Consider the following 26,336-nt stretch of genomic DNA (forward strand, 5'->3'; position numbering starts at 1 on the left):
CCAGGCCAGCCTTTACCTTTCAGGCAGAGGGGAGCCAGGGGTGGAGTGAAAAAGGGAGGTGGCCGGACTGCACTCAGAAAGGGTCCCCAGGGAACCTGGGCCAAGGAGGCAGACGGGAGCAGGCTGGGCTGCGGGGGCCCAGTGTGGACGGGCAGTGGTGAGGGTTCGCCCGGAACACGGAGAGACTTCTGTCTGGCGCTGATGTGAGGAAGAGGGACGCCCTGTGCTGCCAAGTCCTTGGTTGGGGACTGCGTAGCCCCAGGGCGGAAGAGGGGGTTGTGGGGAGAGGAGTCCGGGGCTGGCCCTGCAGGGGAGGGGCCTGGGGACCTGGAAGATAGGCCCGGGGTGAAAGGGGGACATGGTAAGCCAGCACCATGCACGCGGGGAAGATGTCTGTGAGGCGGGGTGAGATGTCCCCTTGGGGACGCGTCTGGAGGAGAGGGGTCTGCTCTCTGCTGTACCCCAGTGTCAGCCACCGCCCCTGGCACATGCAGGAGCACAACACACGTGGCTGAGTGGATGCATGAGCGAGTGAATGCCTGAAAGTTAAAACAAGATGCCAGCCCGACCAGTGTGACTCAGAGGTCGAGCATCGACCTTTGCACCAGAAGGTCACGGGGATATTCCCGGTCAGGGCACATGCCTGGGTTGCAGGTTCGATCCCGGGTAGGGGGTGTGCAGGAGGCAGCCGATCAATGATTCTCTCTCATCACTGATGTTTCTATCTCTCTCTCCCTCTCCCTTCCTCTCTGAAATCAATAAAAATATATTTTAAAAAACAAAACCAGATACCGAAAGGACAGCACAGAGAGGTTGAGCCACCTGTCCAGGGCCACAGAACATGTTTGCGGCGGAGCCAAGACTGAACCCAAGTGTGGAAACAGCCATTTTGGGGGCTCCTCACCAGCCTTTGCTCTGTGTGCTTAGAGCGTAGGGACACCGGGCCTCCTTGCATGGCCTTCCCTGCCCCCCTCTCATGGTCTCGTCCCCACGCCCCCCCTCACCTGTCCTCCTGGAAGCAGTGGGCAGCTGTTATCACCCAGCGGTCAGCGATGAGGGCCCCCCCACAGATGTGTCGGCCCCGGACCTGGAGGCTGGCTTGCCACGGCCACTCACCCTCTGAGGACACGGCCCCGCCCACAATGCGGCCAGAGGGACCCTGGAGGCCACAGTCTGGGGGTGGGGAGGGGGACAGGCAGGGGCAGAAGGGAGGCCAGTGGGCACAGAGACAGAGAGAGACAGAGAAGGGAGAGGGAGAGCGAAGGGAGACACAGAGAAAGAATGAAGGACGAGTGAGGGGGCAGAGGTGGGAGAGAGAGACAGGTGGACACGTGGTGAGCTTTCCTCCTGCTTCGGGTGTGGGCACTTCCCTCCCTCCTTCCCACACTCTAGGGCCCAGTGGGTGGAGAGGGCCTCTGCCCACTCCACCGTCCGTGCCCGCGGGCCGCAGGGCGGGGCTCTCACCACAGTGCTGCTCATCCGAGCCGTCGCTGCAGTCCGGCCGCCCGTCACACTGCGGGTTGGGCTTCTTCACGCAGCTGCGGTCCTCACACTGGAAGGTGAACGTCCCGCAGGGCACCCCTGGGATAGAGGGGGTGGGGGCAGGGCACAGAGGATGGGTCCCCGAGCCCAAGCGAGCCTCCAATCGAGGCCCAGGGAGACGAAGCCTGGAAGAGCCAGGAGGTGACTGCTGAAGGGTCTCGTGAGCCAAGGAAGGTTCCCTGAGGCTCCCTCCGCATCTGCTAAAGGCAGGCTGTGGCCCTCCTCCCCGCCGCCCGACTGTCCTGTTGAGAGCAGGGCTCTGTCTCCCCTCTCAGACGGCGGCCCCTGACCTAGGGCCATGCCCCCCACTTCAGTGTGGTGCCCAAAGGTAGAACTGCGCCTCCACTTTCAGATTGGGCTCTGCACTCAGCCTGGCAGACCTCCCGGCCTTGGCCCCACCCAGCCGCTCACCTGCCCCTCACTGCTCCACCTCCTGGCCTCCTTGCCTCTTGTTTGAATGTCACATCTCAAAGCCCAGTTCCAAGCCTGCCTCCTCTAGGAAGCCTCCCCCGCCTGTGCTCCCTTCCCTCCACTCTCCCCATGCTACTGGACATAGTGTCCAGAGGGCTTTGGGCAGGGACAGCCACCCATCATGTCTTCCTACCAACAGATGGTCCCCGGAGGGCAGGGGTCATATCTCTGGTGTCTTTTACTCCCACTGCCTCCCTCTGCCTCGCCTATCACTGGGCGCCTATCACAGTTGGGACCCCCAACCTGGTCCCTGCAAGTGTTGGTTGGCCAGTTGGATGGATGGATGGATGAATGGATGGATGAACAAATAGACACAGAGAGATGATTGGGAGACCAACAAATGGGTGGATTGATGGTCCAGTGGGGAGAGTGACAAACAGCTAGAAGGAGGGATAACTGAGTGGATGTAAAGACCACGGCATAGACAGGTAGTTGGACAGATCAGTGGATGGGTGCACGGATGGAGGACGGGACAATGGACATACAGATAGTTGGGTTAACAAATAAATGGGTAGAATGGTGGTTCAATGGATAGGGAGGTGGTTGGGCAGGCCAGTGACAGATAAATGAATGGGTATACACTCAAGTTCTAGCTGGAGAGATCAGAAGATGGATGGACAGATGGATGGACAGGTAGGCATACACACAGATGGGTTGGGAAGTATTTGGACAAGAGAGCAGAAACCGTTGCCAGAGAAGCGTGCAGCAGGGCTGGGCTGTCTGGCTGAGACCCACTCTTTGGTTTCCCTCCAGACGCCTGGTCACACCCCACCCTACCTTCCTGGCACTGCTCTTCATCGCTTCCGTTGAGACAGTCCAGCTGCCCATCGCAGACCCTGGACAGGGGGATGCACGTGCTGTCCTCTTGGCACTGGAATGTGGCTCTGCAAACTGTGGGGACACGGGGGGCCGATAGGGGGAGCCAGAGGGACAGGCTGGGCTTTGCCTTGCCTGGAGAACATGGATTGCCCCTCACAATGGCAAATCTCTCTCCAGCTCCTTTATGCTAGAGTTTCACAGCAGCCTGGTGAGAGACCCTATTTCATGGATGAAAACAGGGATGAAGTGACCTGTCCAAGGTCAGCTGGCTCAGCCACAAGTGGAAGCCAGATGTTCTGGTTATAAATGAGGCGGCTTTCAGAGCACGCAGGCAGGGTCACCCCAGAGAAAGGTACACGCCCTTCCCTCCGCGTCTCTCCCTTTGATGGGACAGAGAGGAGGGAGGTCTGGGGGGTCAGACCAGAACAGGTTGCCCTGATGGTGAGGATCGGAACTCAGGGTCAGAGGAAGAGGTGTTATTCCAAGAGGCTTGGAGACCACCAGGCCCCTGAGTGCTTCCGCAGGGCTGGGCAACTCCAACTAGACTTGGCAATTCCAGTCTGAATCCCTGGAGTGGAGGGTGAGAACCCATTCCAGGGAGGGAGACGGCGGCTCCCCGCTGGGCACCCAGGATCTGCCTGCCCCCCGCGTAACAGCCTCTCCTCCCGGCCCACCCCGGTTCCTTCCCGGCCGGCTGGCTGGGACAGAGGCTGGGGGTGATGGCCAGGCGGGGAGAAGCCCCAAGCTGGGAGTCAGGAGACCTGGTCCCAGTTTGTCCCCACCACTGCCCCATGGGGAGGCGGCTTGCCCACTCTGTGCCCCCATCTTCCATCTCAGCACAGAGAGGGCACCCCACTTCCGGGATGCTGATATCGGGAACTGCACGTGGGGGTCTCTACTCAGAAGGGTGAGCTCAGCCCAGTGCAGAGAAGGCGAGGGGAGAGGAGGGGTGCCACAGGCCGACTGCTCACCGCAATTTCTCTCGTCCAGGCCGTTGGGGCAGTCCTTGACCCCGTCGCAGGCGGGCACGCAGAGTCCGTTCACAGAGCAGAGGAACTCTCCAGGGCACGCTGGGGGGAGGGTGCCATTAGGGTATGCCATCGTGAAAACACGCGCAGATGCAGCCCCTGTGAGCCTCACTGCACCCCATGTACACATGCTGTGGACACGGTCCGTGTGGAATCCATGTCCAGTCTCACACATGCAGCACACATGCAGGTATGTATGAGTGTGTATACCTTGTGAACACACGCGACTGCTTTGCTTGCACACACAAAGCTGCATATGCGTATATACACACATACGGGTTCACATGCACACATGCACACATGCACACACACACTCCCTTTGCCTAGCCCTAGGCACTCCCAGGGGTGGCAGAGGCTGGAGGAGGCTGGGGGGCTGCAGGGGGCTGCCTCGCCCCAGCGGCTCATACTCACGATCCGACTGGTTGTACAGGCCGTAGTGCACCTGCACGCCGGGCCCGGTGAGGGAGATCTGGGAGGTGAAGTTGATGGTGATGCCGGTGCTGGCCACCACGGGGATCCTCTCGGCGTAGGGCTGCAGCGTGCGCAGGCCACACAGCCTGGGGCAACAGGAGACACACTCAGGGCCCCTTGGGTCTGTCCAAAGGAAGGGGCGGCCTGGGCCCCGTGCGGACAGGACAAGGACAGGGCAGCCAGAGAGGACGGGGGAGCTGCACCCCCTCCTCTGTCTTGATTTTCCCCTTGGGTGGCCTCTCACTCCCAGAACCATCTTCAGAAAGCAGCCTGGCTAGGCCACTCCCCTGCTCACACCCGGCACCGGCTCCCACTGCCTGCAGGATGCAGCTCAAGTCTGGCTCCAGTCCCCGTGACCAGCAAGTTAGGGTCCCTCTCGGAGCCTCACTTTCCTCCCGTATGAAATAAGGGCCATTTGGTCTCTGTTGACCTGAAATCTACCAAAAGGGCTCCAGCGGGTCGGTAAAAGAAGCGCTGACTATTCCCCTCTGTGGACAGGAGAGGGCAGCCGCCTTGTGCTGGGGGGGAGAAGGGACGGGGTGCGGGGGGGGGGGGGGAGGGCCACTCCCAGTCAGGCACTGTCCCTCCCACAGAGACACCTGCATAGCCCTCTGGTCCCCGTGACCCTCTGGGCACGAGGGAGGGACCGTCCTGCTCCGGGGCCACTAGCGCAGTGCTGATGGGGTGCTCCTTCTCTGTGCCTGGTCACACCCGGGGGACCATCCTCCAGCCATGGAGCACCCCCACAGCCCTCCCTGTCAAGGGGTCACTGCTGACCCCTCCCTGCCAAGAAGATGCTCTTGTTTCCCCGGAACCTCCCTGGAGAGGCAGCGTTCTCCCCAGAGAAGAGGTAGGAACCCTGGCATCGCACAGGGGGGCACAGGGAGCTCACCCACAGGGAGCCGGGTGGCCCTCGCCTCACAGAGCAAGTGGGTGCACTTTCATGGAGTGGACGGAACCACACCCCGGAGCAGCGTGAGGCTCCCTGCCTTCCCAGGTGGGACACCCTCACGGAACAGACGGGATGCTCCTGGGAGCGCCCCACAGGGAAGGGGGTCCCCTCGCAGAGCAAGTAGGAACGCCTTCACAGGTGAGGGGAGCACAGCCAGACCCGGTGGAAAGAGTACGGAGAGGGCAAAAGTGCCCTAGCAGAGAAGGTGGGAGGAAGTCAAGAGAGCAGGTGGGAAGGCCCCAAAGCATGCTGGGAATATCCCACTGAGCAGGTCACTTCCCAGGCACCGGGCACTTCCTCCGAACTTCCAGAATACGCTACGCACTTCAGTGCATCACCCAGTGAGTTCACCCAGGAGCCAGGGAGGACGCGCTGGGGCTGGGGCTGGGGCTGGGGCTGGGGCTGGGGCTGGGGCTGGGGCTGGGGCTGGAACTGGGGCTGCAGCTGCGCACAGTTGGGCCTATCCCACCCCTCCCTCGGCGGCTGCACAGCGGCAAGGCCTCACTGTACAGGGATCTGAGGGTCTTGAAGCAACGCCAGCTTCAGGGGCTGAGCCCTCACGTTCCCCATGGCCCCCCCCAGTCCTGGCCAAAGGTGCAGCCTGCCTACATACATGGCCACAGTGACCGTATTCTTGTCCCCACCCCAACAAATAGTTCTCAAAGTGAGGCCTGGGGACCCCTGCGGGTCCAGAGAAAAACCGATTTCCATAGCAATGCTCCGGTGCCATTTGCCGCTCTAACTCCCTCTCACGGGAACACAGTGGAATTTTCCAGAGGCGGCATGGTGTGTCACGCGGTGACCGATTAGAGGCAGAGGCCAGTGTGGGGCCCAGGGTGGCTTAGTCATCCAGTGATTAAAGGAACTTGCAAAAGTGTGAGTGGTGCTATTTTTCTCACCAGATGCTATTGGTTTGGAAAAGGTAATTTTTCAATAAGGGAAGTTAACATGTAATGGGTTTATCATGACTTTAAATCAATTGGTAAATGTGCTGATTCCTCCCGGTTGTAATTTGTAATACTGTGAACACCGATTATGTGACGTGTGTGCAAACTCTCCCAGGTGCTCAATAACTTTACAAAGTGTCAAAGCGTCCTGAGGTGGCAAAGTCTGAGAACCTCTTCTCTGCCTCTGGCTGCCACAGCCCAGCGGGCGGGCAGGCTGGCGTCAGGCACCACCAGGGGGCACCCCCGAGCAAGCCTGGCCCTCCTTGTCCTTTTAAAACGAAGGAATCCAAGGGATTTTGTCGTTTTTAAAGGAGGATAAACAAATGTTTCACAGATGGCTATCCACAGGGAACTGCCCCGGGAGCGGACAGGGGCCAGGGCTGGGAAACACTGGGCAGGGAAGGGTGAGGAGTCAAGGGCATCCCTAACCCTCTCAGGGTTCAAGGACACGGGCCGCTGTCTGCACCCAGTTCAGGAGACTGTGGGGCCCGGAGGCACCGGAGCGGGTGAGGGGAGTGGAAACAGTTCAGTCTAGATCAGTGATGGCGAACCTAGGACACGCGTGTCAGAGGTGACATGCGAACTCATTTTTTTGGTTGATTTTTCTTTGTTAAATGGCATTTAAATATATAAAATAAATATCAAAAATAGAAGTCTTTGTTTTACTATGGTTGCAAATATCAAAAAATTTCTATATGTGACCTGGCACCAGAGTTAAGTTAGGGTTTTTCCAAATGCTGACACGCCGAGCTCGAAAGGTTCGCCATCACTGGGCTAGATGCTGCACGGTCTCTCCAGGTGCCAGCATCTGCGGACAGGACGTGTCCCCCACGAGAGCCCAAGAGAGAACTCCAGAATCCGCTCGTGGCTCAGCTGGTACCCCAGGAACCTGCCCAACCTGGGCAGCATTTGGCTCCCACGCTGGAGACCCAGGGCATGGGGGCAGGGAGAGGGAGGGAATTCCTGAACAGCCTCTTGGTTCCTAGGTGGCCAGACAGGCTGCAACCAATTACTCAGTCTGAGTCATTCAACTTAGAGATGAGCAGTTTAGTCTATGCAGCGCTAGTTTGTTGGTTTTTTCAAATTTAGTCGCTAGATAACTTCACATCATAATCTAGATTCTTGTTTCTCCGTAAAAGTAAGCCCCAGAAACACTGGCTGGCCTTTGAGGCCACCGAATTAGGCAGGGCACGTGTGGCCCTGCTGCCCGTCCCACTCCCCCCAAGCGGCCTGCCTCAGGGGCCCACGCACCCACCGGGCCCTTTGCACCTCTAGCTCTCGATTCCTCCCCACCCACCAGGTGCCACCTCCCGCCTCACAAGGGTACCCTCTCCAAGAGCCCAGACGTGTGAAGGCTGGGGAGCCCCCCTCTCATCTCAGTCACACAGTTGGAAGGCCCATGTTTGCACTGGGGGCTGTCTGGGTTTGAGGGCTTTTCCTTCTTGTCTCAGATGGTAAGCAGGCACCCTGTCAATCATCTTACACATCAGCAACTCCACACAGGGAGGAATTCAAGAAAGATTGGATGGGCAGATAGAATGGTGGGTGGATGGATGATGAGCGGATGGAAAGGATGGATGGATGGATGGATGGATGGATGGATGGTGGATGGATGGATAGATGCCAGGGCGGTAGAAGGAAGGAAAAAAATGGATAGATAGATGAATGACTGAGCAGGTGGAAGAAAGTAAGGGTGGAGTGGATGGATGGATAGGTGGGTGAAAGGGGGGTAGAGGAAGGAAGGAAGGAAGGAAGGAAGGAAGGAAGGAAGGAAGGAAGGAAGGAAGGGAGGGAGGGAGGGAGGGAGGAGGGAAGGAGGGAGGGAGGGAGGGAGGGAGGGAGGGAGCATTCCCTTCCCTGAGCGCAGGTCAGCCGGGAAGGAGGGTGGGGAAGGCAAGCAGGACGAAGGAGGCAGCAGCATCTGAGGGACCAGAGCCTGGACCTGGAGCTGCAGAGCCGTTTCAGGCCCAGCTTTGCCACAGGAAGCGGCTGTGACCTGGCACACGGCTCAACCTCAGCAGCTTCAGTTTTCGTCTGTAAAAGGGGGACACTGTCTCCCGTGTAGGGGGCGCTAAGGAATAATGAGAAAATGGCTTCTTTGAAAGCCGGCTGCTGGCGCTGTCAGGCTGTGAGTTCATTTGGGGACCAGCTGGGGCTCTGCCAGCACCAGCGCAGGCGCTGACTTGGCAGTGTGTGTGTGTGTGGGGGGGGGGGGGGGCGGCGGCGAGGGGGCATCAGTGGCCACGGCCAGTGCTGGCTGCCAGGGCCTCGGGGGAGCAGAAGGGCCCTCCACAGCCAGTGCAGGCCAGCGGGGCCCCAGCAGGCCTGAGCCGGTGGCTGCCTGTCCCGTCGGGAGGAGAGAGGTAGACGTGGTTGGACAGATCGCAGGAGCAGTGACATCACAGGGAGGAAGCTGGGGAGGCAGGTTCCCAGAAAGGGGGAAGCCTCCTGCCGTGACGCCCAGCCAGAGGGGTTCTGCGAAACAAGCAGCTGGCGGATCTCAGAAGGCCCCTCCCTGCCTTGCCTCCAGGCCCCTCCAAGGGCATGAGGCCTCAGCCAGAGTCAGGGGGGCACCGGGACCAGCTGGGTAGAAAGCGGGGGTGGGGGGAAGGTTGATAGAAAGTGCTCAGGGGAGTGAGGTGACAGGGCCCAAGGACACCCAGACAGTGGAGAGCCCGGGTGCTCCTCACGACGCTGGCACCTGAGGGATAAGAAGATACCTCTCTCTTGCCCTAACCAGTTTGGCTCAGTGGATACAGCATCAGCCTGTGGACTCAAGGGTCCCAGGTTCGATTCCGGTCAAGGGCATGTACCTTGGTTGCGGGCACATCCCCAGTGGGGAGTGTGCAGGAGGCAGCTGATCGATGTTTCTAACTCTCTATCCCTCTCCTTTCTTCTCTGTAAAAAAATCAATAAAATATATATATTTTTTTAAAAAAGAAGAAGACACCTCTCCTCGCCCCACCCTCTGTCGCTCCCCGTCTGTGGTCACTCTGGGCCCAGGACTGTGCCTCCCCTTCCTACAAACCCGGCCTGGAAATCTACACCCGTCCCCAGGCCGCTCACGTCTCCACCACCCACGCAAGCAGATTTTCCAACAAATGCTCATTCAAATAATTTCCCAGCATCTGCATAGGGTGATCATTATCAGAAAGATCACAGTGAGAGGAAATGGCCTGTCCGCGCTCACAGCTGGGAGGTACGCCTCTGCCTGCCTGTCCACACTCACGCATGGACAGAAGCCCGGGGGCAGGGGGACACGAGTCTCCACCTGGGGACCCTGGGCCCTAACGAAGGTCTGAGAAGGCGGAGATGGGACTTTGCAGGCTGCTCTTAGAACAGGCTAGAGCCACGTGAACTGCCCTTCCTCTCATCAGGATGCCCATGGACGGGTCTGAAATGCCTGGGCCAGGAGAGTGAACAGCTGGCACGGCTGCTCAGAGGCTCTGCGGAAGGAGCCTGCACAAGCATGAGCGCTTACGTGTGCACATATACACACATGGATGCATGGACACGGGCACACGTATGCACACCCACACACAGGTCTGAGCAGGCCACCTGGCTCCACTCAGGTTGCTCCAATCACAGGCTGGGTGACTTTGTGGAGATGGCTCCGCCTCTCTGGGCCTCAGGGTCCTCAGTGGCCCATGAAGGCAGCACAGGGACCTGCTTCCTCACCAGGTTGTGGAGGACGAAGGACATGGCTCCTAAACCCCTTCGTGAGGGGCCTGCCTGGCACAGTCAACAACCAGTTATTAACTCAGGGTCGGTGCCTTCTGGAGCTTTCTCTGAGCCTGCAGGAGCCAGTGGCCTCCGTCCATGATCTCATTTAGTCTCCCTGGGTGGAGATGTGTGCATGCCCATTTCCCAGATGGGTTACCTGAGGCTGGGAGAGGCCACTCCTTGCTGAGTAGGGAGGAGAGGAGCTGGGATTTGAACCCTGTGCTGCCTGGTGTTCACACCTAAGCTCTTTTCACAGCAACATTCCACTAAGAACTAATAAACACAACATACAGGGTGCGTCTCTCGGGCCCTGGGCTGGTCTAACCCCTAGTTTTACAGACAAGAAATGCCGGGAGCCGGTCCATGCTTGCTGTTTCAAGGGACCTGGCATATATGGCATACTGTTCTTAATATGTTTGCTCACCTTCTTGGCACTATGTGTTCTAACCAAGGTCACCTCTCTGAGAAAGGTTGTTTCCCCAGGTAGGGATTTCCCCCTGAAGTTAGGAAGGGAATAAAACCCCTTAACAAAGTGCCAGGCGGGTAATTAATCACTTTAACTACGAACAATCATGCTTAAGCTACATAATCTTTACTCCCTGGAATGGAGATAAGAAACGCCCTATCCTTTGGAATAGAGATTGATAGGATTGGAATCAACTGGTATAAATACAGATGTAACAAGACAATAGGACACAGAACCCAGACACAGAACCTACACAGAACCTAGAGACAGAAGAACTTCGCTGGAGAGAACATGGCAAAAGATCCTGGACAGAAACTGGCCACAGAACCTAGAGACAGAACCTAGCGAGAGAACCTGGCTGAAGAACCTAGAGACAGAACCTGGCTACAGAACCTGGATAGAACATGGCAAGAGAACCTGACTAGAACCTGGTGACTGAACCTGGCTGGAGAACCTGGCTACAGAACCTGGCTGGAGAACCTACAGAACCTGGCAATAGAACCAGGCAAGAGAACTCAACCATGCTGATCAATTGAACGCTGCCTCTGTGTCATTCCTTCTTCGCTGACTCTGTCCACACCTTTGGGGACCCCTGGACCTGCTGGGGTTGGACCCCAGCAGAGAAAGGGGGCGTCCTCAGAGTTCCAGGCAGAAACCAGGCGACCTCCATGAGCAGGGGAGAGGTTTAGGAAGAGAGCGGAAACGGATGGGGGTGCGGAGCCCTGTCAGGCCTCCCCCTCCGCACTTCCCCCCCCCACCCCTTTCACCCCACCACCTGGCTGCACCCTGAAGTCCCTCCCCACCACTTCAAGGCAAAAAGACAAGGACAAGAGGCAGGACAGTGGAGCCCTCCCAGCAGGGGCGACAGCACCCAAGGAAATGAAACCACTTCACCCAAACCAGGGTCAGCACCCCGGGTGTCTGATGGCAAATGTGTTAGACCTTTGGCAGGCTGGAGGGGAGGCCGGGCAGGGGCTGGGTCAAGGGGTGGGCCACAGGCCTGAGCAGCCGCCTCGACTGTTTTCCCAGGCTGTTCCTCTGAGGTCTGGGACTTGGGCTCCCAGGGGAGTACCCGTGGGGAGAGGCAGGGTGCCAGGGGGGTACCTCCGGTTCTGGATCATCCACTGGCCCTGGGTGCACGGCAGGTCGTATTTCTGCCTCCGCAGTGCATAGGCATCAAACCAGAGGGCCAGGCCGTAGTCGAGGGAGGGCACCTGCGACAGAGGAGCTGGTCACCAGGAGGCCCGCGGGCTGTGGCTGGTCTGGTGACCCCACCTTCTAGGATGACAGAGAGAGAAAGAGGCTGCCACACAGAGTGCCGACCAGGGCTGACGTCCGCCAGTCACTCAACAAACAGGCGTTGCTGGGGCCACACCCGCCAGCCCCCTCCCAGGGGGATCTGGACCCAGACTTGGCCTGGGGGTGCTTCAGCCAAGGCAGGACAGTGGGGCCCTCCAAGCAGGGGCTCCAGTGGTCCTCAGGGGGCTCTGGGCAGACAGCAGGTGGGCGGGCAGGGCCAGGGCTCACCATGAGGTGCCAGGAGCAGTGGGTGCTGGGCGAGTAGTAGCTGGGGAAGTACGGTGTGCTGAGGACGCCCCGGGCCTCCAGCTGGCTCTCCAGGGTCAAGTTCACCTCGCAGTCTGGCCCGGAGAACAGTGGTTACACGGGGTCCCTCGGCCCCGTCCCACCGCACCTCCCCGCTGCCACTAAACGGTAAAGCCCAGTGTTGAGCGTGACCGTGTGATCTTGGGCCTCAGCTACCTTATCTGTAAAATGGGGACAATAACAGGCCATACCTCCTGGGGTAGTTGAGAGGATTACAAGGCAGAAAACACTCAGACCACCCTGGTATGTGATACGTGCTCAACAGACGTTAGCCACTGACACTCGCTGTGCAGCATTGGGCCGTTTACTCGCAAGCATGTCAAACTCACGGCTGGTGGGCCGCATGCCTCCTTTAAAGGCCTGACAGGGCTCCACACCCCCATCCGTTTCCTCTCTCTTCCTAAAGGAGGCATGCGGCCCGCAGACCCCACTCTCCAGGTGGGTGCCATGGCAAGAGGGCTCGGGAGGGGCCAAGGAGAGGAGACAGAGCCAGGATGAGAGAAGGAGAGGAGGGAGAGAGACGATGAGCTTAGGAAAGAACATCAGAAGGCAGGAGAGAGAGGAGGGAGGAATGAGAGGGGAGCCGGCGTCTCCGGGGAGAGTGACGGAGAGGATGAGGGGCATGGATTGCGGCGAATAGAGGAGCGAAGAGGGGTGGGCTGTGAGCGGGAAGGCGGGGTGGAGAGCAGAGACTCTTTCAGAACCTTCCCTCTCCCTCAGCCCTCACCAGCTAGAGCCAAGAGGGCGAAGGGCACGCCCAGGGGGGCTCAGTGTCTGCCACCTTACCCCCACCCTCCAGGGCCCCAAGCCCTCACCCTGGAAGGCCACGGACTGCACAGAGAGCACGAAGGGGTCGTAGTAGCTGTGCAGGCCCTTCTTCCAGACCACCGCCATGACAGCGCCCGACGCCAGCACCTCCACCACCGGCTCCTGGCGGCTGCAGCCGTAGACCCTGGGGGACGGAGAAAGGTGGACTCGGTGAGCCAGGAAGGGCACCCGGCTGTGCAGCCAGCCTGCTGTGGGTTCACGGACAAGTCGCTGACCCTCTCTGGCCCTGGGGCTGCTTGGGGACCCTGAAGGGTCAGGCCAGCCTCTCAGGTGAGAAAGGCCAGGAGGATGCTCCGACTTCTAGAGTTTTGCATCAACGATGCCACAGAATCCTTTCTATCCCCTCCGAGTGCCCACGACCTCTGAGTGTCCAGCCTATGCCCGCAGGAAGACCAGACGGGCACCTGTGGGAACCACAACCTCCAGCTGGCCACACCCTGCTCTGGGCTGGGACAGAGAGGAGGCAGGAGTATGGCCCCCAGGCACCCCAGATGCCACCCAGCGTTTGGTGCCCGGGTGCACATAATACAGGATGGGATCGTAGAATTCTAGGCTCTCCGGGGTCAGTATGTCAGCCCTGCCAAAGCTCTCGGAGGTTTTTCAAGTCAGCTGCTCGGTCTGCAGGTGGGCCAGCCGTTGGCAAGGTGCGCTGGGCACTGCCTGGGACAGTGCCTGGGCCCCCTCCTAGTCGGTGTGCCCTGGTCTGCCATCTTACCAACCTCGTCAAACTACCCCTCGCCTCCGACAGAACCCTCCGAGCCATTGCTAATTCATAGACCAATTGCCAGGCAGCCGCTAACCATCCTTCCAGCGTGGGCCTGCCCCCACCCAGCCGCAAGGCACTGCCTGTGCATGATGTGCGGCCGTGGACTTGACCAGCGGGAGGGGCACCGATGGGGAACCGCAGACATCCCCGCAAGTGCGTGTGTGAGAGCCAAACACAGCCTCAAACCCAGAGAGGAGCAAGGGGTCCCACGGCAGGACCCCAGGAGGGTCCTGGGGCCGGAGGATCCTGGGGAGGGGCTCTCGCCAGGGAGGGAGGTGGCACAGCCGCCCAGGTCCTCGTCCCTCCTGCTTCTACCACCTGGTTTGCTCTCACTGCTGGGTGCCCCCACCCTCCACACACCACGCCCTTCTCGCCCTCTCCCGCTCATTTCCCCCAGAAAGTGGGAGATAAGAGTGTAGTCAAGAGGGACCTGGAGGCCACCCTTAAGGGGGCTTCAGCTTTCAGTGTTGGGGTGTCTTCTCTTGCCTTTGGTTGACTTAGCAGCAGAGCCTTGTTGTAAGGAAAATGCCTCCAGCCTCCCGGGTGTGGGACCCAAGAAATGGAGCCAGGAGGCCCAGAATGGCGAGGGTCTGCTTTGTCTTCCATCACCACTAACGTTCCCATGCATGCTCCGGGGCGCACGTGTGGGGACCCCCAAACTCGTCTGTCACTGTAGACCTTCTCCTTGGGCCTGAGGTGGAGTGAGCCACCTGCCCAGGAGCCACAGTGAGTAGGGACAGAGCTAGCTCAGCAGCCGGGGGGCGGGGCACACGGAGAAGCCCCAGGGGAAGTCCTGAAAGTCAGATGTGGCCTGGCCTCCCTGCCCTGCCCAGAGCCCTCCCGGAACCAGCCCACACATGCCCAGACTGAGGTCACGGCAGCCCGCCAGCAGGGGCGCTGCAGTGGGAGTCCGCCGCCTGGGAGCCTGGAGACTCAGAGAGGCCTGGGGAACTGGGAGGAAGCCGCACCCAGCTCACCCTCCAGGGCTGCCCAGATCTGAACAGCAAGCCCCCCCGCCACTCCCCACCCCCCGGCCTACCTGGAAGCAGGACAGAGAAGGCAGAAGCCTGGCACCCCAGGGTCTTCCCCACCTGCCCTGAGCCTTGTAGGCCAACACCCACCTCCATCCTGTGGGGAGGTGACCAGGCGCCCCGAGACCAAGGCCATTTCCAGCCCTTTTCTGGCCTTCCCATCCCCCACTACCTGACTTCTGCCCTCATCACTTCTGTATTTTTTAAAAATATATTTTTATTAATTTCAGAGAGGAAGGGAGAAGGAGAAACATTAATGATGAGAGAGAATAATTCATCGGCTGCCTCCTGGACTCCCCTTACTGGGGACCCAGCCCACAACCTGGGCATGTGTCTCAACCCAGGACCCTACAGTCCATAGGCCGACGCTCTATCCACTGAGCCAAACCGGCTAGGGCTGCCCTGGTCACCTCTGCACTCCACATCATGCGTGTGCCCCACAGCCCCACTCCTCGGCTCAGGGACGCACAGTTAGTGCCCCGCTTCCCACGGGCTGAAGTTGAACTTGCTCCTGGCACCCAGTACCCCTTGTGCCTTTGCCCCACTGGACAGCATCACTGTGTGTGAGGATCTTGGCCCATATGGGCTGATTTAAATCCTCACAATAGCCCTGCAAGGTAAGCACGACTGTGCACCCATTTCACAGGTGAGGAAACTGAGGCTCAGAGAGGCAAAGTGACTTGCCTTAGGGCACACAGCAAGGAAGCAACAGCATGGGAGTTGGGAGACTCAGAAGCATTCTTCTAACAAGCCGCATGGCCTCCCAGAACTGACCTGAGGGGTCATCTAGTCCAACTGTTTTGCTACAAATGGGGAAACTGGCAGGGGAAGGGGACCCACAGACCACAGCCATTTCCAAATTCCCCTCCCGTCTCCCTCTGGGCAGGCCTCAGCTGTCTCCCTGATAATGATCTTGATGTCACACAGCCCCTGGTCTCAGAACACTTGGTGTGACTTCTGACGTTACAACACCACTTCCTTCCTCAATCCCCGCCCCTATCTCCGTCCCCACCCCCCACCTCCCCAGGAACTCACGAGGTAATGAGCCTCCTTTCCAGGGGCCCCGCCGCGTCGTACATGGCCAGCCGGTCCCGGCAGTCGGCCAGCGTCCACTCGAGCCTGAGCTTGAGCATGAGGTCCTCAGGGCCCTGCAGGTGCCACAGGCAGCTGGAGGCCAGGTAGTCGGGCCCCTTCAGTGGGAGGGTCTGGCCCCGGCCCACGTAGCTGTAGCGGTAGCAGCCTAGAGGGGGGAAAGGCACAGGCCCTCTGACCTCTAGTGGCCCGGGGAGAGACCTGGGGAGCCAGCCCCCGGCAGGTCCCCATGGGGCAGGGGTGGGGCAGGAAGGGCAGCTGGATGGGGGTCAGCCCAGAGGTGCTGTGTCCCATCTTTCTGTTCCCTGTGCCTTGATTTCTGTCTCCTCATGCACGCGTTCATCCCTAGGTTCGTTCATTCATTCATTCATTCATTCATTCGTTTAGCACTCACCGAGCTCCCTCTCCGTGCTGGGCGAGTGCTGGAGGAAGGCCCAGTTTCTGCTGGGAGCACCAGGAAGTGTGGACAGAAACAAAGACCAGCGGTAACAGCTTAGGACCGTGGTCGGCAAACTGCGGCTCGCGAGCCACATGCGGCTCTTTGGCCCCTTGAGTGTGGCTCTTCCTAAGCCTTAGGAGTACCCTAATTAAGTTAATAACAATGTACCTACCTATATAGTTTAAGTTTAAAAAATTTGGCTCTCAAAAGAAATTTCAATCGTTGTGCTGTTGGTATTTGGCTCTGTTGACTAATGAGTTTGCCGACCACTGGCTTAGGAGGTGGGGGCTCCGGCCTGGCCTCTGGGAAGGGAGTCCTGGGGGGCACAGTGTGAGGCCCAGGCGGGCAGGGGCAGAGCCAGGCTTGGGTCACAGACTCTCCGGCCGCTGGCCGCGGGGAGCCACGCCGAGGAGGCTGGAGACCAGCGAGATGGCTGTATATGGAGAACCGGGTGAGGTTTCATTTCAGGGGGAGAGGAGGGAGTGTGTGCCAGGGGGGCTGGCAGCCCCGGGGAGAGGAAGCGGGCTCCCGCTAACGATAACGAACAAGGAGAACAAGAGCCATTGCACTGGGCACGGGTTTGATAAATGCTGGAACTGAGCTAAGGCTGTGCACACACCTCATTCGAAGCCTCCACGAAATAGCTTCTGTCATTGTCCCCATTTTACAGAGCCGGACGGACACACCTGGGTTCCCCCGACCTCTACCCAGTCTTCTCTGGGCCTTGGTTTTCTTCTCGGTAGAATAAGGACAATGACACCATCTTGCAGGATGGTCACAGAGCTTAGGAGGGATGCACGCAGAGTGCTCAGCAGAGTCCCTTGCACACAGTAGGTGCTCAATACATGCAGTGGCTGTTCTTTGGGTGGGTGTGGGGCAGAGGGCGAAGGTGAAGCTGCAGCAAAAGTCCTGTGACTTTCCACCCTTCAGCTGGCTCCCCTGGAGGCTCAGACGTAGCCTGTCGCATTGGCTTCCCTCCCTTCACACCTCCTCCATCACACGGACACACCCAACTGCACCGCAGCCCGAGGCTGCGTAGTCCCTGAGTTTTGTATGCGGTGCTAGGGCTTGCTTGGCAGAACCACCTACACCAAGCATGTCAAACTCACAGCCCACGAGCCGCATGCCTCGTTTATTTGGCCCACGTTAGCCTTTGAGTTTGACATGCTTGACCTGCACCGTTCAGTCATTCAATGGGAACCTCCTCTGGGTTTGATCGAGGCACCAGGGAGCTGCAGGGAGCAAACCAATCTCGCCCACGGAGCATACGTATCGCGTTTAACCCTCACCGGGAGCCTGTGAAGCAGGGAGGCTGTGTGACCTGCCGGGAAGCAGAAGGGATGTGGGCTCGAGGCCCAGCTGCGGGAGGGGAGGCAGCCTGGTGTGCAGGGAGTCCTCTCCACGCCCAGCCCCAGCACCACCTCCCCTAGGCGGTGTGACCCTGGGCCAGTCGCTTAGCCACTCTGAGCTCTGTCAACGGACACAGCATAGTCCCTGGCCCACCTCCTTCTCTGAGTGGGTCCGGCAGACAAGAAGGCAGTGCGGTGAATGCTTTGCTCGGCTATGCTGCCTGCTGCCCGGCTCCCGGTCCTGACTCCCATCCTGCCCCAGTGGGGAGCTGACCTCCCCCCGGGAGAGACTCCTGACATTTGCCAGGGAAGGGACAGGCCTGGACACCTGCTCAGCCAGCAGCTGGGAAGGGGCGCCTGGCTGCTCCTCAGTGTGTCTTCCTTAAATCCGCTCCAGGCTGATGCTTTGCTCTTGCCATTGTTTTGAGGCGAATTACATGGAGGGGCAAGTGCTGGTCTCTGATGATAAGCAAACACCCTGAGGGAGCCTGGTACCTCTGGTCGCTGGGAGAGTCAACGAGCCTGCCTTACGCTTCTCCTCACCCAGCCATGCTCACACGGCTCCCTCTGCCCAGCTGCCCTTGCCCCTTCCCAGCCTGACAGGTTCCTCCCGGGCCTGCCGCCCCCTCCTCCATGAAGGCTTCCAGGATCCCTCCCTCCCCCCCCCCCCCCCCGGTCAGGAGCAGCTCCCCCCTCCTTCCAGAGGCTTGTTCTGTCCTCTGTTTGGATGGTGGCCCTATCCCCAGGGCAGAGCGATGCCCTCTGTCCACTGCCCGGGGCCTCTGCTCGGGCACTGGCACCTTCAGTGGTGTGACTCTGTGAGTCTGTCTCCCTCCTGGGGCTCTGAGCTCCGCCGAGGGCAGGGGTGAGGACATGTCCACCTGGGGTCCCCAGCTCAGGCGTGGGGCCTGCATGGAAGAAGTGCTCAGAAAGCCTGTTGAAAGGATTCCAGTGGTCATCTCCATCCCGTTAGACTGTTCCCAGAGGGCTGGGGCTCCAGGCCTTCATGGAACCAAATAAGGGAAACTGCAAAGAGACTGCCAGAAACCTGGGGCATGTGGACAGCTGGCACGGGCAAGGGCAACAGGAGGGCCCATCCCAGACCAAGGGGCTGAGCTACGAAAGTCCCAATGCAGTGTAAGATACATAGATGGATGGATGGATGGATGGATAGAATAGACAGATCCTAGATAGTAGATAGGTAGATAGATAGGGTAAAAGGGTGACAGCTAATAGGTTATAGATATATGATAGACAAATAACAGATGATAGAGAGGTAGAGATAGGTGATAGGTGATAGATAGATCGATCAATAGATAGATAGATAGATAGATAGATAGATAGATAGATAGACATAGATAAGATAGATAGACGATAGATGATAGACAAGTAATAGATAATAGAGAGGTACAGATAGGTGATAGACAGGTAATGGATAGATAGACAGACATAGATAAGATAGATGATAGATAATAGACGATAGATAGATGATAGACAAGTAATCGATGATAGAGAGGTAGAGAGATACAGATGATAGACAATAGATAGATGATAAATGATAGATCAGCTAAATGAATCTCTGGCCTGTCTCACTCTATCTGTGGAGGGGAACCATGACTTTAACACTCTGAAACCTGTACTGTGACCCCATTACCCCAATCCACCAAGGAAGTAAGCATTTGACCGGCCGGATGGGAGGAGCGGAAGGTCAGCGAAGGTATAGCCAGGATTTAGACTCTGCCTCCCTCTGCCCGGCTGAAGGCCTCAGCTCTCGGGGGAAACGCTGGGGAGAGTGGGTTGGGGCCCGGGCTCAGGACCGGGGGGCCCAGTGCGCAGATGGGGCGCTGCACCTCCGAGACCTGCGGGTCCCATGGACCACATGGAGTGCGCCCCTGGCCTGGGCAGCTCGCTGGCCCCGCCGCTGCCTTGCCTCCCAGGGCTCAGCAGGAGGACGGTGGAGCCTCTGGGGAAAAGCGAGGTGAGAGCAATATGGCACCAGGAGGGCGGAGCCGAGGGAGAGCAGCCGGCTGCCGGAGGGAAGGAGAGGGTGGAGGGAGAGTCCCTGAATGCGGCAGAAATGTCTCCAGGAGACCAAGTGTTAAGCCCCGAGTGACTGACATACCTTGAGTTGGCAAGATTATTTCTACCATCAGTGCAAGCAGTGGCTTGTGGGCAAACGGAACTCAGTGAGAGAAAAGTGGAGTCACAGTCTCACCCCACACACATGCACTTATGTACAAGACACACACACGTGTGTTCACACATGCTCCTCCTCCTCCTCTTCCCCCACCGGCCCCAGGACCCAGCCCGCCAGGCATCCCCGGGGTGACCCTAAGCCAGCCCCCCTGCACCCGCCATAGAGCCACGCGGTCCCCTGACACTCGACCACGCCAAGAAACACAGCAACTCAAAAGTGGAAAAGCGAAGTCGCATACCCAGCGTGGCATTCAGCATAAGTATGTCTTTTACACTGGCTTCTGTTAAAGGGAAACGAACACACAAATAAATGAAGACAAATAATAAGTCAATCAAACGAAAATAAAAATAGAGGAGACCGTCAGAGGCAGCCTGGCTGAGGTTCCCCTGCCTGCCGACCCTCCCTGGGCCCGGCCCAGTCCTGCCTCCCGGGGCCCTCACGGCAGCCTCCCCGGACCTCATCTGACCGCCCCGCGTCCCCTCCCCAGTACTGACCTAGGATCACCAGGCCCTCGGGGTCCACCTCGTACTCTGCCCTGTAGGGAGCGGGGGCTGAGCCGTTGGCCGTGGACAGCAGCTCCTCCACCAGCAGTGCCCGCACCGTGTCGGGGCTCAGCATCGGCTGGCGGTGCTCAGGGATTTGGAGGATGAACCAGAAGAAGCAGGTGAGAGGTCCCTCCCTAAGGCGGGCAGAAGTGAGAGGCGCTGGGGCCGGGGCCTGCGGTCTCCCCTGGCCAGCCCCCTGCCCTGGACGGGGAACACCAGCCGGGGCTCGTGCGTGCTGAGCGCTTACTACCCCCCAGACACTGCTCTCCACCTTCACAGCGCAGCCCCCTAACCACAGGTGCTCCTCTCATCCCCATTCTGCAGATGGGGAAACTGAGGCCACAGACCATGTTGAAGGCGGCAGAACCAGACATGAGTGGAAGAGCTGGGCCACCCCCACTGACACCCCCCCCCCCCCCCACTTCCCCACCGTGGCCTCATCCAGTACTGCCAGGCCCTTGGTGAACACATCGTAGCCACAGTCGAGGTAACCCCTGCCCCCCCCCCGGCCTGTGCCCATTTTACAGATGAGGAAACCAAGGCAGTGAAGGAAGGTCACACACAGGAAGCCGAGCTGCCCTCCTCGCCTTCGTTTCCCATTTAAGAAAGTGAGGGCATGGCATCAGGAGTCAACTCCTCTCCCCTTGAGTTCTAGGTTCTAGTAGGGGCGGGGTGGGGGGCCAGGCACTCACCCAAAGGAGTAGACGGAGCTGGAGTTGTAGTAAGCGCCCAGGCGGGTGCTGGTGATGAGGGCCTTGAGCTAAAAGGAGGGGAAACGATAGGCGCTGGTGAACCTCTGCAGAAGCCCCTCCAACCTTGAGATGCCCTTTCCCCTCCAGGCAGCCCGGCTTGACAGGGAGCCTGCAGGGTACAGTCTTGCCTGCGGTCACATAGAGGCCACATCAGGAAACCTCACACCCCTTCCACTCTTCCCTCCCCTGCCCTCAGGCACTGCCCCTCCCCCTTCCACCAGCTCTGGCCTCCATCAGGCCACCAATGGCCTCTGGCCCCCTCGTCAAATGTCACTCAACTCTGAGAAGCCCACGTGGCCCCTGAGTCCTTTCCTCACCGCCCCCCCCTCCCCCCAACCCCCCAGCAGCCACGGAGCCCAGCTGGCTGGTTTCCACACGTGTTCCACTACAGTGCGGCTGCAGGAACCCCACAGCCACCCTGCAGACAGGCAGTGTCATCACCCCCTTCACAGAGGAGGAAAGGGAGCCTCACTGGGTCCCCAGAAGCAGGTCGAGTCAAGGACATGAGGCAAGTGATTTATGTGGAAGTGATTCTGGGGGACAGCAGTGGGGGTGGGGAAGAGAGACTAGAAGTGGGGGGCGGGGGCAGCCCACAGAGCTGGGAAGGAGCAGGGGAGAGCTGTGGGCCACGGAGGCTCAGTCCACGGGGAGCTCTGGGGGACAGAGGGCATCCTCAGAGCTGCCCCCACCAGCGCCAGGGTTGCTGGGCTGCCTGTCCGCCCGCTCTGCTTCCCATGGCTGAGCGCTGCTCCTGGGAACAGCCCCTCCACGCTCTGGCCTGCCTGCTGGGCAGGGTGCGGTCCTGCAGTCCTGCAGCTGAGCAGAGGTACTGGCAGCGGGAGACCCCCCAGTGCAGGAAGCCAGTGCCCTAGAGGGGGGGTGCCGGTGGGCCCTGACCGCCCTTGCACTGCCCTGACTTTCCCAAGGCCACGCTCCTTTAGTGCCACAGCCAGGATTTAATCCAAGTGCATTTGATGCCAGAGCCCACTGACTCGCCCACCACCCTGTACCGCCCCCCCCCCCATCATGCCTAGAACAGGCCTCTGCTCCCCAGATGGACTGACCAGTGGGCTTGACGTGATCAGGCCCCTCCTTCTCCCTCTGGCCCCCACGTTCCTTCCCTACCATCTCCTGGGCTTTGGCGGTTTCGCTGCGGAAGGCGCTGGACTCCCGGTGGGCAAGGTCCTGGGAGAAGTGGCGGTTGAGCACACGGAGGCTGCCTGAGTACACCTGGCTGACAGTCGCCTCTGCTTGGTACCCTGCCCAGGAGAAACCAGAGGTTAACCACACGCAGCAGGGACGGCTCTGCCTCCCCCAGGCCTCCTCCTCCCCCGGAACCCTCAGCTCGGCCTCCACCATCTTGGACCTCCTCATCAAGGCCCCGTCCTCATGCTCATCTTTGCCATTGTCATCATCGCCATCCAAAGTTCGTTTAGGGACAAACTGGTCCCAAGGTGCCATAGAGGAGAGAGGCCCACAGGTGGATGGATGGTGTCCCAAAGGCTGATGCAGTGAGGACATGATGACATAAAGGCCAGGAAACCCCGTTAGCCCAGGTCAAGTTCATGGGTTACAACCTCTCTTCATCCTCCCACTCACCAGGTTGTCTAGGTTGCACCTACTATGTGGGGGACACTAGTGAACAAAGACATGTCTCCCCATGAGGTTAGTTAAGGGCCTTCAAGAAGAGGCACGAGGTGCTATTGAGGGGACATGACCAAGAAACCAGGCCTGGGTCAGAGCGACCCTCCAGTGAGATGGGAGGCCTGGAGTGTAAATGGGGAAGAGGAGAGAGAAGGAAGTAGAGTGTGTGCAAAGGCCCTGGGGCAGAGGGATCATGGGAAGAAGAGGGCTAAGACCTGTTTGGCTGGAACAGTCAGATTGGGGCAGCAAGAGGCTGTGACATCAGCTTGGCAGGATTCTGTCTTTACCAGATGAACAAGGGACCCCACAAAAGGTTTAAAATCAGGGATGACACCATCAGAGTTCCATTTTGCAAAGACGTTTTGGTTGATGTGAAAAGAATAGATACAATGTCCTGGGTTTATATCTCTATCTATTCATTTACTCATTCACTCAACTAATATTTGTGGAGGACCTACTATGTGCCAAGACTGGCCTGGAGCACCTGGGAATAGACTAGTATAACAATAAAGAAAATAAACCCCTGTCCTAAAGAGCTTGTAGCCCAGCAACAAACAAACTATACAACATGATAGACGTGTAAGTGGAAACCAGGAGGGGAGGGGCGGGCAGCAAAACGAGGCCAGAGAAGAAGGTGTTGGTGTCAGCTTGTGGATGTTAATCTGTAGAAAGAGCCTTCCAGGCGCCTAGGCCAGCATGTGCAAAGGCCCTGAGGCAGGAGCTCATCTGTGTGTTTGAGGAATGGCAGAGTGAGTGAAGGAAACGCAGCAGGAGATGAGGCGGGTGAGGATTTGGTTGTACTGAGTAAGACAGGAGTAGTGGAGGATTTTGAGCAGAGAACTTAGATGATTTGATTTGCTGTTGTGTTGGAGGCTCTAAGGAGGCAATTGCAGAAGCAGGGACAGCTGAAGGAAGTGGTCCAGGTGAGAGAGGTCCAGGTGAGAGCCGTCTGGGTAAGAGGCGACGGAGCCTGGACCAGGCTGCGGGCGGAGAGGGTGAGGTGGGAGGAGCCAGCTGTATTCTGGAGTTAGAGATGGCCAGGTATGCTGGCAAGTTGAGAAGGAGCATTGCTGGGGTCCAGCCACTGCGGGGGAGCCAGGAGGGATGGCTCTCCCTCCTTAGAACAGGCAGGGATGGTTCACCTTGGGGACGGGCAGGAGGGCAGAGCACATGGTTGCTGCTGGGAGGGCATCTAGGGGGCTTCTCTTCTGACTCCTTCCACTTTGTCATTGAAACAGGTGGCAAAGTGGGTGGAGGTGCAAGAGGTTTGAGAAGAAAGCACAGAACCATCACCCAGGATAGCAGGAGAGGGAAGGACCAGGGAGACACAGTTAGGCCGCCTCAGGGCCCGGGCCCATCCGCCTTGGGAAGCCAGATCCCTGCCCTCTCCCCTCCTGGGCCACTTTCTGGGCCAGCACGCCACTCACTTTGGGCTTATCCTACTCCCGTGCCACGCTCCAGCTCCCCTTCCAGACAGGGCAGGACGCAGCTCTGATTCATCTCCTCACCTCCTGCCCAGTTCTTGGAGCACTGCTGGCCGGGGCGGGAGGAACGGCTCAAACTTCTCCTCAGTGCCTCCCCCCGCCCCCAATCCCTTTGCCGAGCAGGAATTGGCTTCCCCCAGCTGAAACGTGGGGGCACTCAGCCCCATGGAGCACACTCTCTGGGAGGGGGGTGCTTTACTCCTGGAGCGTAACCCCGAGAAAGTAGACTCATCTGCGAAGGAAGACAACTGACAGGTGAGCTCCCGGCCCTCGCCTGATGCTCTGTGGTTTACCCTGAAGACCAATTATCCCGCAGCCTGCGGAGGCCCCGGCAGCCGTGCTGGCTTCCTGCCCGCGGCGGCATCACACAGCATCCACTCCCTGCTGGCGCTGCTCGGCTCTGAGCAGAACCGCCCTCCACCCTGAGCCATGGCAGGCAGATTCACATCGGACCTGGGTTCCTAACGGTGTCTGCCCGAGGCTGGTTCCAGGCTCCCACCACCTCGTCCCCCTTTGGGGCTGGGCCCAGGCTGATCTCCCCATGACTGCTCCAAAGTGGGTCCCTGTTCCTTTCCTTTATTTTCTTGTTAACCCTCACCTGAGGATATCTTTGCATTGATCCTTTAGGCAGTGGTTCTCAACCTTCCTAATGCTGCGACCCTTTAATACAGTTCCTCATGTTGTGGTGACCCCCCAATTTCATTGTTACAAGTTGAACATAATTAAAGCATATTGATTAATCACAAAAACAATATGTAATTATATATGTGCTTTCCGATGGTCTTAGGCGACCCCCGTGAAAGGGTTGTTCGACCCCCAAAGGGGTTGCAACCCACAGGTTGAGAACCGCTGCTTTAGAGAGAGTGGAAGAGAGAGGGAAAGACAGAGAAATGTCGAAGTGAGAGAAACACGATTGGTTGCCTCCTGCACCCGCCCTGACCAGGGCCCAGGCAGGGAAGGAGCCTGCAACTGAGGTATGTGCCCTTGACTGGAATCGAACCCGGGGTCTTTTGGTCCACAGGCTGCTGCTCTATCTACTGAGCCAACTGGCTAGGGCGGGTCCTCGTTCCTTTCAATGGGCCTGAAATTCCACCATGAGAGTGAGCCAGTAAGAATACGATCTAACTTTTGCAGAGCATTTAATGGGAAGTCTCTGATCATTTGTCCCTGCTATGGCTCCCCACCCCCTCAGCTTCCTCTGTCCTGGCACATGCCATGCGTTATGGTGAGGCAGGACCATCTTCAGAGCCTGGCACAGAGCCGGTGTATAGGAGGTGCTCAGACATGAAAGAAAGAATGAATGAAAGCAAGAATGAATGAGTGAATGAATGAGGTCTTCTACAGTATGTCTGGAGCATTTTCACAGGCGCCATCATTTCCCATAGCCACGCCAAGAGTGGGAAGAATGAGGTACAGCCTTCATCAGTTTTAGGGAAAGACATAGTAGGTGCTCAAGAGTGTTTACTGAATGAATGAGTGAATGAATGAATGAATGAATGAGTGAATGAAAAGGTGGACACATGGGCCAACTGCTTCCAGGGGACTGATTAAGGGCTGTGATACCAGAGAGGGAGGCCAAAATTCAGAACCTGGGCGAGGCTCTGAGCCACCTGCTCTGTGTGTTGAAATCCCCGTGTGCCCGAGCTGGGGTATGAAAGCCCTCTGTGTGTGCACAGCCCCCCGGATGCCTGAGTCCTGTGTCCCTCCTCCCTTCATCCCATTCATGACGGGCCCTAGGGACTCAGAGGTGACAGAGCTGGGGTCCCTACCCTAGAGGAGCTCCAGACGGGGCTCAAGTGAGCAGAGGCATTACTTGGTGCCAGGAGCCATTGGCACCTCTTGGCCTTCTCCCACAGAGCCAGCTGGCTCCGAGCCCCAGGGGCAACCCCGGAGGGCTGCAGGCAGGGGAGGCAATGTTCATACTCCTTTGGTTTGTTGGTTTGCAAGAGCTGGGTGCTGGGAGAGCACCCCTTCTCCAGCTGCTGAGAACGGGGGCACTTGGCCTGAGTCCCAGGACCTAGAACATCACTCGTAGGTGCAGCCACACTCCATCCCCCTGGGCAGGAAGGCAGACAGAGAGGAAGTGCTGGCAGGCAGGGAGTGCCTAGGTATTGCTGACTTAGAATCCTGGTCTGTCCTGCTGTGCCCCCCACAACCACCCCCAAGTTCTTCCCAGGTGCCTCTC

General features: G+C 58.6%; 1 protein-coding gene across 3 annotated transcripts in view; it reads right to left on the bottom strand.

Moving 5' to 3' along the window:
- The window catches only part of TMPRSS6 (transmembrane serine protease 6), a 34,715-nt gene that overhangs the window by 4,496 nt on the left and 3,883 nt on the right, over positions 1-26,336 (bottom strand). For 2 of the 3 annotated variants that reach the window (XM_036299973.1, XM_036299974.1), the window contains exons 3-15: positions 22,149-22,282; positions 20,964-21,031; positions 20,221-20,405; positions 19,965-20,006; positions 15,685-15,889; positions 12,840-12,976; positions 11,947-12,059; positions 11,524-11,633; positions 4,272-4,417; positions 3,804-3,902; positions 2,791-2,904; positions 1,465-1,581; positions 1,005-1,173 (exon numbers count right to left, since the gene is read on the bottom strand). In XM_036299973.1, the coding sequence (XP_036155866.1) occupies positions 1,005-1,173; positions 1,465-1,581; positions 2,791-2,904; positions 3,804-3,902; positions 4,272-4,417; positions 11,524-11,633; positions 11,947-12,059; positions 12,840-12,976; positions 15,685-15,889; positions 19,965-20,006; positions 20,221-20,405; positions 20,964-21,031; positions 22,149-22,282 (1,639 nt within the window). The remainder of the gene's footprint in view (positions 1-1,004; positions 1,174-1,464; positions 1,582-2,790; positions 2,905-3,803; positions 3,903-4,271; positions 4,418-11,523; positions 11,634-11,946; positions 12,060-12,839; positions 12,977-15,684; positions 15,890-19,964; positions 20,007-20,220; positions 20,406-20,963; positions 21,032-22,148; positions 22,283-26,336) is intronic. The other variant, XM_036299975.1, reaches the window with a different exon arrangement.

This window comes from Myotis myotis, unplaced genomic scaffold (genome assembly GCF_014108235.1).
Source record: "Myotis myotis isolate mMyoMyo1 unplaced genomic scaffold, mMyoMyo1.p scaffold_m19_p_3, whole genome shotgun sequence".
In the NCBI taxonomy this organism is placed as follows: domain Eukaryota; kingdom Metazoa; phylum Chordata; class Mammalia; order Chiroptera; family Vespertilionidae; genus Myotis; species Myotis myotis.